Source organism: Malurus melanocephalus, unplaced genomic scaffold, assembly GCF_030028575.1.
Source record: "Malurus melanocephalus ecotype Western Australia unplaced genomic scaffold, MMel_1.1 scaffold_872, whole genome shotgun sequence".
In the NCBI taxonomy this organism is placed as follows: Eukaryota; Metazoa; Chordata; class Aves; order Passeriformes; family Maluridae; genus Malurus; species Malurus melanocephalus.
The window spans coordinates 115951-132097 of record NW_026624104.1 but is presented as its reverse complement, the minus strand read 5'-3'; the positions used below and the strand labels follow the sequence as shown (position 1 = coordinate 132097).

The window sequence follows — 16147 nt, the reverse complement described above, 5'->3', positions numbered from 1 at the left end:
AAGAAAAATCACAGTGACTGAAATAGTTTATATGTAAAACTTAATTAAAAAGGTCTTGTGGACAAATATCCTGGGGAGAGTCACATCTGATTTAGACTCTTCTGCTCAGTAAAATGACAAAAATGTATATACTGGACCTTTCCACTGTGCAAAACATAGCACCATGGTGACCTAAAACTAACACCTTTGGATGAGCAAAACCAGAGTATTTTACCATCCCGAATAAAAGTAAGCATACTATATAACAATGATTTTATCGTATCTTATCTAAATCTATATCAAGAAAATGATGTCGTTTAGAGATTTTCACTTTCATAATTTTCATTTTGCAATACCATCAGATCATCTTGAAACTGAGTAATAAAAATAATCTAATACTGCAAACACTTCTTTTTGTCCTGATTCCAAGAAAACAAGATGTGTGCTGTATTATTCTCTGTCAGTTTTCTTTCCYCAGAAAATAAATTTGGGAACTTGCTGGATAAATTAAAATGTGTTAAATTTGTGCAACTGGCCTGCAAAAGAAACTATCAGAAGCCACAGAAAGTGTTTTGAACCATTTATTTGGCTCTCAGCACCTGAGCTGTATTACCCACATCTCTTGGGTGGAAGGAGTCCAGCTCCTGTGCTCCCAACAAACCAGCACAAACACCTTGGCAGGACAGGACAATGTCCTTTGCCTTTTTGCATGAACTGAGACAGGGACCTGAAGAAGAATAGGAAGAAATGGGGAAATTGTGAGAGGTGCATGTAAGGGAAGCTGCAATAGAGAAGGAAAAGGATTCGAGCACCATGGCACGTGGAAAGGAATTATGAAGATGCTCTTTTCATAGAGGACTGCAGTTAGGAAGTCAGTGGCTGTGAGCTGCATGTCCATGCACCTGATGATCCTAGAATTGAAACAATTCTCTGATTCTATTTTTCTGTACCCTATTAAAGAACACAAATTTTTGTTCTTTCACAGCTAGTAATTAAGGAACATCCATAGTAGACTGGCTATAACTCCATCATGAAAAGCTCCCTTAGGATTTTTTTTTCCTAGCAAACATTCCTGAAATTCAAAATCAGCTACAGGAAACTCAGTCCAATGCAGAGAGCTTGCATGCATCTCATTTTCCTTTCAAAACAAAGCTGGCTTGGACATTGTTTGGGTGAAAGCAGCAGGTGGTGCATCACTAATGGTGTGAGTCAACCTTCAGTAATTCAGTGTTCTGAGAAGGGGTGCTGAAGRCAGTGGAACATCAATGGGGTGCATCTGTCTCACAGCTGAGAAAAGGCTTCTTGTGAATTTTCATGTTCCTGAAAAGTTTTACAGATTATTTTATTTTTTTTTTACAGATTATTTTTATATTTTATATTTTGCATATTAATCTTGTTATGAATGTGTTCCCCATTTACTTGTCTCTGCAGAGAAAAACCCTTTAGGAAATGAAACACCTCTTGCAAAAAGAGATTGTCATGATCAATACAASTCTTGCTCACATGTCCATGTAGCAAAATTAGTGTTTGGCTTGATATGGATTCTAATTTTTCTCTAAGATTTTTTTTTAGAAACAACTCACACTGGCTATGGAAATGAAAAAAAAAAATAAATGAGTCATTTGTCTCTTCTAGTTTGGTTTGAGTTACAGAAAGTTTAAACTTACTCATTAATTTCAACAGCTGCATAGGACTGGGTCAATTAGCATTAGCTCCCACTTCCTCAGCATAAGTAAGAAAAGTATCTGAAAATGCCCGACATGTCAGTAAGAAATGGAGAAACTAACAATTAGAAGTGAAATATTAAAAAATAATTGCATACAGATATATTGAAAAATGTACTGACACTGGATTTTAGTTGAAAATGTGGTAACATGGTACAGGAATATACCTGTAAAATGAAATTTTTAAAATTGCCTCTCTTTATAAAGGAAGATATTAAATGTAAGTTGTATAGTTTCCTTTACTTCTTGTGGAAGCTGAAATTTGTACAAATGATTGTTAGGTTAACCACTTTTCTACTGTGGGCCTACAGCTGATAGAATAATCTGGTTTAGTTGTATCTCTTGAAGGCTGGAATGAGATCAAGGGACTCAAACTCTGAATAAGGCTATTCATTCTTCTCTAGGAAAGCCAAAATGGAAGAGAAWGCTGTTCAGGAAGAAGATTAGTTGTTAAATGCTGCAAAGGCAAAGGTCCATGTGACTAACCTTTGTGTTATAACTTTTTACTACTGCAGATTGAAAATCAAGAACGTGTGATTCTCAGATCCTTGCTTAATTCAATTTTGAGGCAAAGGCTATTTCTGTTCCACTCTTGTTAGTTCCTGTTTCCTAAATCTGTTCAGAGACAGATACCATAATAATCAACACAGAGGTTCTTTCCAGGGATTCAGATCMCCCAAAGAAATCGTGAGAGTTCTGGGGACTGCAGTGGCACTGGAGGCCAGAACAGGCAGGTGAACAGATGAGAAATAACTTTGTCAATTGTTTAACGCAGAGGACCTGAATGACCTCTACAACTGAAAGAAACTGCTGAAGAGTGCCTCTGAAAAATGAAAGTTAGTRTTTGTGGCATGGATTTTAGTCCTCTAAATGCCATTCACACATTACCAATTTACTYATTCATTAAAAATGTGGGGATAAAAAAGCCAAACTGAAAATCCTTTACTGGAATATCACCAGTGTCTTACTTTCCAGAGGTCCGAGCATATTTACTTTTCTTACATGCTGCAAAATTGGCAGTTTATCCATTATTGAGACAATATCCTGAGATGAACAAAAATTTTGGGAAATGGTTTTCTTTATTTCCTTGCTTAACTGATTTTTTTTCCCTGTGCAATGTTTTACATTTTGATTACTGTGTTGTATGAAATGGTAAAATAAGGACTTATCCTTATTACCTTTGGTTTCTTCTCTCTTTTTTTTTTTTTTTTAAGTCACAACAATGCATTACGAAAATTCATTTCTTTGAGACTTTGATTAGGTTTTATTTAATTTAATATTAGTTTAAATTATTGCATTACATGTATTACTTTTTGAATAATTTTTGAAGTCATGCTCTCACAAAGAAGAGATAATATGGACAAGGTATTTTTAAAAGCAAATTTAAGTGTTAATTAAAAGCTAGTTAGTAGTACTTCCAGAGAAATACCTGATACATTTCCTACTTCTGAAGAACCCTTTAAAATACAGTCTATTATTTAGTGGGCTTGAAGCTTGGGGAAATACCACTCTGGGACAAGCCCAAAATTAATTCTATGACAGTATTACAATTAATTTTGAGGGATTCTAATCAATCACACATCTTTATACAGTGAAAAACAAACTTCAAGGTATTATTGTAAAAAATTACCTTCTCTAATCAYACTGATAATAAAAATATCTTAATATTTAAAACTCACTGTTTATGCAATTTTCTCTTTGGAATAACTTTAATGAAGTGGAATGAGGAAGTAAAGCTGAGAGGTTAACAATCTGACTTCTGTAATGTGTAGACATCTGTATCCCACAGGACATTCTGTCGTCTAGAAGTGGCAAGACAATTATGTCAACAGTAATTTTCCTAATTTCACCACTTTAAATCTTTTTTTTTTTTCACCTATTTCTATATTTTTCGGTCTCTGTTCACCTCTTTAGTGTCTCCTAACTTAAATTTTGGTTCATGATTAAAGCAGGTTAGAGGACTTTTTAAATTTTTGAGTGTTTATGCTCATAACGTGCCCTAGAACACCAGTGCCTAAGAAAGTGCAAGTAGTTTGTAACACTGACAAGGAATAGGGAGTGCAGTGGGAAAAGGAAAATTCCAGTAGGAGCCTTGGAAAGTACTGACAGGATTCATACAAGAGCTCTGGACAGCTCTCTAGCCCAGCGATGTAGATGATTTTTCACCTGGTTTTTCTCTGTTGCTGTCTACTTTTACCAGAACCTCATTTAACCCTCCCTTTCTTCCTCACTGGTTGTTTTAATTAATTGATGGCGTTAGCGCTGATTGATGAATTAGCTGGTAGTGATGAGTATTTATCACTTATCAAGTTTATGTATGCACCTTTGACACAGTAACATTTATTGGTACATAAATCAGTATTAGTTACTTGCCTGTGCACAGAGGTTTGGTTCTGTCTAAGAAACTGAAATTTTATGAAGTGAGATAAAGAGGCAATGGAAATGGAGGGGTCATTGTTAGGCCAATGTTAGATTCTTACTGTGAGAGCCCATCACTATTTGGCCTTGCAGGTGCAAGGCTGGGAGAAGTGGGATATAAAAACATGAACATGTGGAGAATAAAGGAAAAATAATATTACAGAAATTCTGAAAACACTGCCTCAGCAATGCAGGTAAAGGTACAAAAGCTCTAAGCAACAGTCCTACAGTATTGCCAGGGCTACATCTACAGTACCTGAGRCACCACAAAACATTTGTTATTGTTTCTGGTGTAAATATACTGTATCATATTTTCTCTGCTTGTGTGAGATTATYTAACTTAAAATGTCATGCTTCGTACTTTTTGTTTGTTTTTATTGACCAAGAGTTGTAGATTTTTTTGAGGTTTGCCCAGATTTTTCATTATTGCTCTTAAAACTTCGGAAAGTTAATTTATGCTGTTTTGCACAAGTTGTCTAATGAACCTATTTACTCATATTTACACATATGGAGTGATGAGAAATGGAATGATTTTCCTACATCACAATATAATGCACAAGTTCAGACTCCTATTTCATGCACATTATTCAATTAGCAGAAAGAGAAAACCAACAAAAGAAGCAACCAAAAAATATACCTTTTTTTCTCTTTCCTTGGAATAATTTCAAGTTAAAAAAATTAGTTCTATGGTATCTAACCTACAGATGTTCTTTGACCTTTTTTTGCAAGAAGGAAAGACATGGGCACAGTCAGGTGCATTTACTCAACATTTAAAGCCTGGTTGTGTAAACAGAAGTGTTCTGAACGCCATCCTAGCTCGATGCTGACRTTACCCACTTTCTGTGCTTTAAGACAATGCTCAGTCCAGACTAGACGTGAAGGGTTTTGGTCACCACACCCTCCACAGGTTTGTGCTGCTTTGGTGTTTTGGCCACCTGAATTGCAAAAGGCATTTCTGCTGGTGTATATGGTGCTGCTGGGTAAATTCTCCARCTGATTTTCAGTCTCTGAATTATTTTTTTACTTTCAAAACAGTATCTAGAGCAACAACGAATTTCCAAATTTATAGCATGAGGTTGCATAGGAAATGTGGCAGTATAATCATGTTGCAATTTATAACTTTCTTCTACTTTTGGTGTTTTCAGTAAGTGTAATTTATAGAACCTTATTTCTGTATTTTTCGTATTTTTCTCTGTTTGCTCAGTGCCACTTCTATTTAATGAGATAAAGATATAAATATCTGACTTTCCGCAAATAATTTCTAAACTCTCAGAATGAATGATTCTCTCTAGCATGAAAACTTTGCAACCAGATACAAGTGCCTGCTGCCATTTGTCAAGACATTTTTCATCACTTTCTTCAGATTGGGCTCTGGATAAACTAAGCATGACTTCAAACTACCTCCCATATCAACACTGGAATTAGATTGCAGCATTCTTATACCTTTTTCCTGTGGAACAAAAGTAGTGTTGCTTTTGTCTTGCAAGTATCGTGCAACTGGTTGGGTTTTTTTTTGTTTGTTTGTTTGTTTGTTTTTGTTTTTGTTTTTTGTTTCTTTTTTACTTTAAAGTATTTTGAACCAGTTAGAAGAATTTAGTTTAAACCCCAAATGCAATTTGTCTGTTTTGACTGATAGAATTCTCAGAAAAGTTACCTGGTTCCCTAATGGCACTGATTCAYTGAGTACAGTTAATAGGTAACATTTTCCTGGGATTTTGGAGGTTTGGGACTTGCATTAATTATTGAGCACTGACCTATTGCTAAGATGTGAGTCTCTTTCTCAAGTAAAGTTTGAGGTTTTTATGTTTTTATGTACTTTGGGGCAAAAGGRTGGGAAGGGATATTGGTTTTGTTCCATGGAAGAGTGAGATTTTTGCTTTAGAAATACCAAAGGTTGTCCTGTGATACTTAGTCTCTTTATTTCCTGTAGAAAAGAAATAGAACAAAGCAAGCAGACACAAAGAGGTCCAGTTTTGGGCAACTGTCTTCATTCCTGTCATGATTATATATGGTATATTTCTTCTCTTATCTGCACTGTTCAAGTCCTTTAAAGTTCAGTTCAGCAATTTTTTTTTTACAGCAATCCCTTCCTGTGCCTGATTTTTTTCACTGAGACAAAACTCAGTCCAAATTATTTTTTCTTCTTCTAAGATAATCAAAACCCTGGCATTTCACTGTGTATTTATGCATGTATTCCTTTACTGCAAAGAAGTTCCAGATGCTTTGCATTTTCCTAATCATACTCACTTCTTCAGCCAAAATCTGGATTTTTCTCCAGAAGACATCTCATGGCAGTGTTCACTTCAAGCCTTTCAGGTTCYCCAAGCAGCTTCTTCCTTAATTATTTAAATATCTTTCATAAATCAGTGGGTCTAAGCTCAGGTTCTCCTGCTGTAAGCTGTGCCAGTCATTCAGGGGGTCCATAGCAGCTTTATTATAAGAAATAATAGCCCAWATCTACTTCACACATCTGTTTTTCCATTAAGATTTATTCTACAACAAAACTGACCCTTTTACAGGTTTTTACCATTTTTCCTCTGGATTTTTCTTGAGATAATTCTCTTCTGAGAAAACCACTACAAGAGGGTTCATTTTCCTTTATGAAGGAACTTAATTACATTCTCACCTGTAACCTCCCTCTCATCCTTTTCCACCCTAAAAATATTGGGTTTTTTCAGATCTTATTCAAGGCAATGTCAGTGAGCTTCATATTCAAATTCTTAGATTTTTTTTATTCAGAAAGTGTGAGTTTGGGACATACTGTGTCATTCTTTATTATGACAACTAGTGCAGTATACAACTCTCCCTTCTGKAAATGACATTTCCTGGACACTGTTCATTATTTTATGAATCATTTTTAATATGATTCCTGTCAATTTTTCAGAACATTCTTTGAACAGGCTTTTTTTCCTACTGCATTATTTCAGATTAGTGTTACTTGTCCGAGACAACTGCATGCAGAAATTCTTGCTGTTTACAGAGAACTCATTTCCCTAGAATAGGCACAAGGGAGTCTGCTTTTTCTCCCCATTAAAATTAACTCAMGATTATCCCTTAATTTCAGGGCCTGAGAGATGAGCATATAAACTACAAAGGTTAAAATGGTTATTCTTAATCATTAAGTTCTGACACTTTAATATTGAAGTGCAATAATTATAGGGGGAAATCAATACAGTAAAACTCACCACAAGCTGTCGTGAAATTGTCATGGGGGTCATAGGGGATTGTAAAAGTGACAGTGAACAGCCCAGGAATTATGTATCTGAGCTGGCATGCATGAAAATCAGCTTTGAGCCTCTTTGAGTAACAGCTTCAGTGTAGGATAAYACTTGCATGAAATGAAAAAAGTTTCTTATTCAGAGAATATAATAGCAACATGTGGYATCTGAACAGACAGTGGCTTTGTCATTTGGGTATCTTGCCTGTGAAAATGAAAATCATATGCAAAAGCTGAGGCTGCTGCATCACCCTCTGTGGAGTCCAAGTGCTGCATTAGGCATCTGGCACTGAGGAAGGATCACTACTGACCCTTTTGCCTTCACTTTAAACCCAGTCATGGGTCTCATTCTGTGCTGAGGATGCATGATTTTGTTCAGGTGAGGAATCTTGGCACGAAATTCCCCCTGCCACCAGAGGAGGATTAGTRCATTTATGATTTATACCCACTGTAGCTTTGTTTCTTCCATGGTCACTTCCAGGGCTGCAGGAGTAATTTCTTGCCTTTCATTCTTGTTGTGAATAGTGGCTGAAAGTTCCATTTGCTTAGCATGTGGACAGTAAATATCTTCTGACCTTGGATGGTAGAAGCAARTGGRAGGACCATAAAGCTTTTCCACTCTYTTTGCACTAATATTGTTTTATATTTCTGTGTTGAAAATACTTATTTATGTACTTACTGATACCATTCTTTTGTCCATACAGATTCCACAATTTTTTTTAATATGATAACTTTCAAAGAGGAAATAAATTTCCATGAAATCTACTTATTTCAAAACCCTGGCAATTTTGCTSTGTATTCATATATGTGCTCTTTTGTTGCTAAAAGTTCCAGATACTTTGAGTCTTCCAGACCGTATCCCATTTATTTCAAGTGTTAAGATGAAACTTTCCAAATGATAGGTAAATGGATCTTGAACTCCACATCATCAYGCTCTAAAGAAATTCAGTTTCTTATTTCTAGTATAGAAGGTATCAAGATATTTTCCAAGCCCCAGAGCTACCACTCCATAATTAACACAGTCTCATAAGGAGAAAGGAGCATTGCATTTCAAAGAGTCAGGAACATGATCTTTTAAAGGCATTTTACACTGGCTTCAAAATGTCTGGCTTATGTTCTTCTCTCAGTGGTACAAGAATAATGTCTGGTAAATCTTTTTTCCTGCATTCTTCCACTCACTCTGATAGCRGGATCTGTAATATGTGGCTGCTCAGATATTGCAGTATCAGTAGCAATACCTATATTGAGTGTGAATATTCAAAGGGTTATCCACTGCAATAGTGTTATAACAGGTTCTTCAGGAATGTTATGCAGTAAAGGCAAGTGGATRCTAAACCCACAAAATATTATGCAAWGGTGAAAATTTTGTYTGTCTGTAAACTGAGCAACAATTGTGAATAAGTGACATAGTGCTTCTACAGACCTGTAAACAAAACAGCTTTCAGCTCCTTATTTCAATCCTATTTCAGACAAGTGATAAAGGAAGGTGTGGACAGGATCACAAGAGTAAATATTTGTTGATGATGTGGCTCCTGTTTTTGGAAATATTTCTACTCAGGAAGAATGTTTTGTGCAAAACGAGTCATGGTCCCAGGTTCTTAAATCATTGAGCTATATGATTTGAGCTTATGAGAACCTGAGTTTGATTTATAGCAAGTCCATTTCTAAATTCCAGGTGAATTTTAAATCAACAGAACAGCTGCAAAAAAAAAACCCAAACAGCAAATCAAATATAGCTGGGTTACAGAAATGGACCCATTGCCTGGTGGGCGAACTTAAAATTTCCTTGCATTTTATTGCATAAATTGCAAAACATGCTTCCATTGGAAATGTGAACCTGTGCACTCTGCTCTGCAGTGGACACTCACAGAATGCACAGAACAGCAGCTGAACTCCACCATCAGGGATATAGAGTGCAGTTCTGTCAGATAAACAAGCACCCAGCGAGTCATTTCAGGGTGACACTGCACATTGTCACAACATGCTGGTGACTCACTAGTGACAGTGTCTCTTGATTGCTAATGTCTTCTTTTTTTCTGTTTTGGGGTTTGTTTGTTTGTTTGTTTGTTTTCCTGTGCCATGTGCTGTTTCACTTGCAGCACCTCAATGCCTGTTAAGCTGGCATGTAAATATTCGCTAACTGCAATATAAATTTTTTTAGTTACATCAGCACTGACAGTCACTGCGCAATCAATAACAAAAAGAAAGCTCATCAAATAGAATGCAATAGTTTTCTTACTGAAAAACAAAATTTTGTCAATATCAACAAATCCTAAGGATGGGAAAATAAATACTTCATTGAAAWTTTGATTCAATTGACATATGTGAATTTGCAATTCCAGATAAATTTCAAGAAAAGACGGATATATTTTAGATTAATTAATACTTCTTTCTGAGGAAAAGGCGTAACTATTTACTTCTGMTACTAGAGTTTAACTTTGAAGAATTTAAAAGTAATTTTTTCTSAAAATGTTTCCCCTTTACTATAGCTCTCCCTTTACAACTGCTCTGATTGTTCATTTGAAATGTTCTCTGTGTTGATAAACCAGAGATAAAGCAGCAACAAAGTACTACTATTTGAACAAATTTCAACAACTTCTCAGTCTTATATTTGAGAGTTTAGGTAGATGCAAATGATACTGAGATTAGAAAAGCAATAGGAGCATGCACAAAGATTTCTAACAGAGGAACGAATGATCTTTTCCCTCACAGAGATGCCAGAAGCCCATTACACCATGAGTTTCATTATTGCTTTTGTTTTTCACTTTGCTTCTTTCAGATACAGTCTGACTTTTGATCTGTTCTTTTCTAGGAATAGGCAATTTTACTGGTCACAGAGAAAGCTGCAGTCATTATTCTAGTATTGACCTGATGCACTAATGGCAAYGAAAGCTGGGTTCAAGATCGTTAAACACTGAGTCTCTTAAGTGGCYYATGATCTGTGTTTATCAATAAGACTGGGGAATGATTTAGCAACCWRATACCCAAATTTTGCTTAGACATCTCCATGCTGAACTGCATGGCAGATTAACTCTTCTTGTAGCTATAAATATTGTATACAGTAAAGCATTTTCACTGTCAGACTACRTATTATTGTAAATGCAAAGTGAAAGGTTTATTTCTTAGCTGCTGAATTCAGTACTTTCCTACTTACTGGAAATTATTCCTGTCAGTTCAGGTCRAGTGAGAGCTAAAGAAGGTCACCCCTTGAGCTGAGTCTATAGGGCTGGGTACTTCAAATACTGGTTTGTACTCTAAATTTTTAGCTGTTTTAAATACTTTTCCTAGTAATKAAATGAGTTGGCCAATTAAATCAATTACAAAGGCTACAGTGAGTTACAGTGATGGGCCTTTTGTTCATCAGTCTATACCTGTTCTTTATAATGCAAGTTTTACATTTCACTGTATTACTCTAAATACATTGGAATATAAATTCATTTTTAAAGAAGAGTGGGAGGAAATATCAGTACAATCAGCTTTCTTTCTGATTTGCTTAGATTSACCTTATATTAGTGACCCATTCAACTGTACTGAGATTTTTCAAGAGGTATTTTAATATTTKGAAGTGTATGCATTATAAAAATAATTTTGGTCTCAATCAGATTCAAAGGACACTACCTGCAAATGATTTTGAGCTCTAATTAAATTCACTTGCATCTAAGTGTGCTGACATAAAGCTAAATGTTTTCATATGCTACTTTAATCATTCCATTAATTGGTAATCTTAAGTGTTAATGTGGTCATGTTCTCAGTCACGGTAATTTGCATGAACCGGGAATGAGATTTCCCTTGTWAAGTCGCCTGTGTACGAACTGTGGAATCAAATCTAAATGTAGTAAATCCTTTCATCCAGAAGAACTGTGGATTGTTCTACAATCAATAGAGTAACTGTGTGAGTCACCTGCTTAATTAATGTAGCTTCCTTGATGACTAAAGATTTTTTCTTTTGTAGGATATTTTCTTCCTCTTTAATTCTTAAACAATTTAATATTTTAAATTGGATTGGTTGTTGGCTTTGCTCAGTTGCAAAGGTCAGATAGGCATTCTCTTCATGAACCCTTCTAGACTTTGATTAAAAAGAACCGTTAAAAGAACTGGGGAAGCACAATGATGAGATTTATAGCAGACATAGCAACAGCATTAAAGCAAAAAACCTTTTGTCATTTTTTGCTAGATATGACAGGAGGATTCATGAAGGGAGTGCAGAGTTTAAGTGTAACGCAGTGTCATTACAACAGTCAGATAAATCGTGTGCATTAATTAGGAGGAAGAATATTGCATCAAGCCTTTTTATTTAATAATCTCAATTTTAAAAACCTGTCATTGGATGTTTAGCGAATAAGATTCTCTGTATCACATGGCATGAGATCTAAATTTCCTYTTTTTCTCCAGTTATAATTTTTGGRTATCAAGTCATAGAAACAGTGTCTAAGTCTGTGATTTAAGGTATAGTTTGCATGGTTCTGGTTCATTTTATTTGATGGTCTYTGGCTTTACTCTGTGTTTCCGGCAGAGATTTCTGGACACCATGTGAGTCTTCTGTTGATCAATGTCCTATCCTCTCCAGTGTGTTCTACTTCTGAAGTGAAAGCAATGCAAGCTCCTAACAGGCTTCTTTCCAACTCTCATGTGAAAAAGTAATTTGATCTTCATAGAAAATGAGCTTAAAGTGAAAGAATCACAACTGAAAGAAATCTGCTTCCCTAGCCAGGGACCTCTCTCATATTCATCCATGTCTGCTGACTCACTGCTAAAAGAAAACCTTGTGAATGTTGGATGTTTTGTGTCTAGACCTCTTGTCCCATCTGAACAGAAGCACTTTTAAATCATTCTTTAAGAAACTCATTCAGGCTTGGATGTATAATCAAGTATTTTTATCCAAAGCTAATATACAGATATCTGATCTGCATTTTTATATTTATTTTACACAGGCCAACAGCACCTAATTTCTGAGCTGAAACTTAGAGTCAAACAGTTAAGAAAACATCCAGTCTGCCCATTCACTGGACTCKGACAGTCTCACTCCCAGCTCAGAGACTTTCCCTGCTGGGACCAAGGCTCACTGTGGGAGGCTCCAGTGACCCGACAGGGGCCCGCTGGACTCCCCTCACACCCCACACYCACACAGCCASACCAGCTTTCCCAGACCAGCTTTCCCAGACCAGTTTCCCCACCTGATCCAGCACAGCTTTCCCAGRGCAGAGCCTCAGATCACTCTTTCCATAAAGCCATTTATTCATGGTACAGAAATGCAAAAACAGCCTGAGCTGGTGCCTCCAAGGAGGACCCTCAACAAAGGAACCCCTGAGTTTTAGACTCTCTGTCTCCTCATATGTCTCTCTCTTTCTCTCGACTCCTCCACTCCTTCTATGTCTCTCAGTGTCCATCCACCCAGCTGGCACTGCCCATCTTTGTGCCCTTTGCTAACCAAAGGGTTGGCATTTCACGGGCTGCTGTCTCTGGATCTCACTGTGTGGCTGGCAAACTGAACTACCTGCACCACATTTATTCCTCAATAGCCCAATTCTGTTCTTATACAGATTTGCAGCAGCTCTTCTCTTTTTTTTTTCCAAAGCCCCAGAGGCTCGGTGTTACWTCTTTCTCAATAGATCAAGTATTTAGCTTGGATGTATTCTCTTATCTCTAAATAAAATGAAAGCGAAGCATCTACCAGTAATCTAATATTGTCTGCTGGTCAACCAACCTGAATAAAATAACTTAATATTCAGGCCATATTCATGCACAAGTAATAGCAAGTGATATTAAATATTTGAAGCCATTAAAATAAATTACAGAACTAAATGAACTTTTAACCACAATATTTTAAGCTATGGGTTTGTTGGGTTTTTATTGATTTTTTATTTTTAATTTGCTTTATGTAATAGGTAAATGTTAATAACTTAATAAGTGTAACTGAAGAATTTGATGATACATGTTGTTATTATTGGGCATAATGTTTCTTGATCCTTTAGTATGACTAGAAATTTTTCAACAAATTATTTAAGTGTGTCCCTTAGTGTAAACGTTTGGGATTACAGGTGCGTCTCTCATGATTTTATTTTAACTTCAGGCTCAAAAAAACCCCAGCAAATAGAATTCCAATTGTATTTTCCTGATGCTGATGCTTTGCTGTTGTACTGAAAAAGTTCAGTAAAATTAGGCTTGCAAGCTTTATCAGACATCTGCTGATATTAAGAGAAAGATTGGTGCTTGTTCTAGCTGGTACTGGATTGGTATTTATAAGTAAACTGGTTTATTCTATGAATTTTAAAGTAACCACAAGTCTTCTGSGTTTATTTTGGTGTAAATGACAAWAGAGTTTGGCCCCCTTYCAATTTTCATAAAATCATWGTATGCTTGGTAAKCTCCAGTGCATTCCTGTTCATAATGATATTCAATCACTACCGCACATCCTCTACCTTTTCTGTCCTTTTGGTGTTCCATATTCTGTTTCATAAAATTTTCAACTATTACAAATAAAAAGAAAAACAAAACCCCACAACAGTCTTTGCATCACATAATTGTGCCTTAAACAATTAGAAACACAGAGGTAAATTAATTTGATGGCTACAAACGTATTTGGTTTTAATGATCTGCAGGTCTTGCATTCCAACTCCGTCGTTATGCACTGCAAGCATATGATTTTAATTCTTTTGGCAGTGTGGGGATTTAGTTTTGTGTTGACAGAGGGAGCAGCATGTTAGTGCATGAATGGTAATGATACTTATTCCCCAGCCAGGCAAATAAAAATGACAGGCTAAGTGAARCACTGTACTGAACCAGAATGCATTTTAAAAACACATTATTTGGTGAATGGGAAAAGACTGTTTTAACATAACAATCATTTWTTGAAAGATTTTAATTACATTTGAACAAAATGTGGGTAACTGAAGGAAAGCCTTGAGAGCAAATTGATYATTTAATAAACCTCCATTGTCTTTAAAATGCCAAAATTTTAGCAGTATAAAACATAGTACTTCATCCCTTGGGTAATTAAAGGGTAACACAACTGAAATTGCTKGGATTTCACAGATGCAGAACTCTTGTAACAGTTCAAACAGAAAAGCAGACTTATTCTTCCCTTTATTTTAGTTTATGAATTCTGTCCCCACATTCCCAACCATAAATAATATATCCCTGTATGGGGATTAGATATATCAACCTGAGTTTTCCATTAAAATAATTCATTTCTTTCTYTTTAAATTTATGAATATTTACCAAGGGATTATGGGTTAGGTAATAGTATTTCCCCTGAATACACAYGCATGAATTCACTTGCACATAGGTCTGAAAAATGAGAGGTGTCCATCTTGGGACTAAACTGCTCCTAAGCTCCTGCTAGCAAGCTGTAAGGTAAACATTCCTTAACAAGCAAGAGGCAAAAAATAATCTTTCCTCCCTCAATATGAAATGTAGACAGATTCTGCCCATACTTTTTTTTTTTTTTTTTTTTTTTTTTTTTTTTTACTTCAACACAAGGAAACACAGGCAGAAAAATCTGTATGAGAAGTTCATATGTTATCTGGAAAGGGTCTCCCTGATAACTGACAAAGGCTGTAAAGAGTCAGAGTTTTTGGCATAGGCTGAAGGTCTGAGGCACAGAGCCTTCAAAAATATTTCAGCAAGGGATRGGAATGAGGTGCCAATAGGTTCAGCTGTTGGATTTGCCAAAAATTTGAAACCAAATTAGAATACTGCATTTTGTAGAGTGATGTCCTTGTCAATGTGCTAATCTTGAATGTATTGTGCAATATAGTTGCAGCTTAAACACACTGAAAAATTATAAAGAGAATTAAGTATAACAGAATGCTGTGGGCCAACTGCCCACAAAGGACAAAAAATTCCATATACTCTAGAATTTCCCTAATTCTGCAGAGCCTGGCATGTCCCTCAAGAGTATTTTAAGGATTCCCTTGCAAAATTATATAAAATTAATTTGTTTGAGAGCCAATAAAACTCAACATTATCTTATTGAGATCACAGAGGTTTTGGAGTTCTTTTTATGATGTATCTATGTCTGTTCAGACTGCAGAGTAGTCTGAGTGGCAATATAATGTAACATTTGAAATTTTTCCATAATTTCAATATTTGCCACTGGTCTTTGTTCAAGTGGTTGGTTTAATGTGTTGACATCCATCTCAGGGGCAGCTATCATAAAGTATTCYTTGAGGAGACAATGAAACACAAGGCCATGGAGAACTATTGTATGAAGATGACCTTCATACAATATTAGACTTAATTTAAATTTCAAAATAATAGCCTAAAACCAGAAGTTAGATTCTTTTTTACATGCAGTTGGGACTTTGCTTTTAAATGCCCATCCGGTTGTGCCTTCTCATGATGTTAAATAAAGTATTATGGCAAATGGCACAGAATTTAGACTGCAATTCACCTTTTACTTTTGTGTTCTTCTGCAGATAGTAACTTCATCCTTGCAAATGCTCAGGTGGCTAAGGGATTCCCCATCGTTTACTGCTCTGATGGCTTCTGCGAGCTTGCTGGATTTGCACGGACTGAAGTCATGCAGAAGAGCTGCAGCTGTAAATTTTTACTTGGTGCTGAAACAAATGAGCAGATGATTCTTCAAATTGAGAAATCTTTGGAGGAAAAGATAGAATTTAAAGGAGAAATCATGTTTTATAAAAAGAATGGTAAGTCTTTCTTTCCTGTTCCGTAAGTCGTAAAGAATGAAACATTGTATCAATGTATATAATATATAATGTTCATTTCTATGTAATGATTTAGTGTGTCTATCATCAAGCCTACAAGAATAGATTTGAATAGTGACACATTTGAATGGGTGCACATT

At 35.8% G+C, this 16147-nt stretch overlaps 1 protein-coding gene across 1 annotated transcript in view; it reads left to right on the top strand.

The window, feature by feature from the left end:
• KCNH8 (potassium voltage-gated channel subfamily H member 8) overlaps positions 1-16147 on the top strand; it is a gene marked incomplete at its 3' end in the record, with an annotated part of 163175 nt that overhangs the window by 39172 nt on the left and 107856 nt on the right. Inside the window, exon 2 of the mRNA XM_057385811.1 lies at positions 15756-15989. Within this exon, the coding sequence (XP_057241794.1) occupies positions 15756-15989 (234 nt within the window). The remainder of the gene's footprint in view (positions 1-15755; positions 15990-16147) is intronic.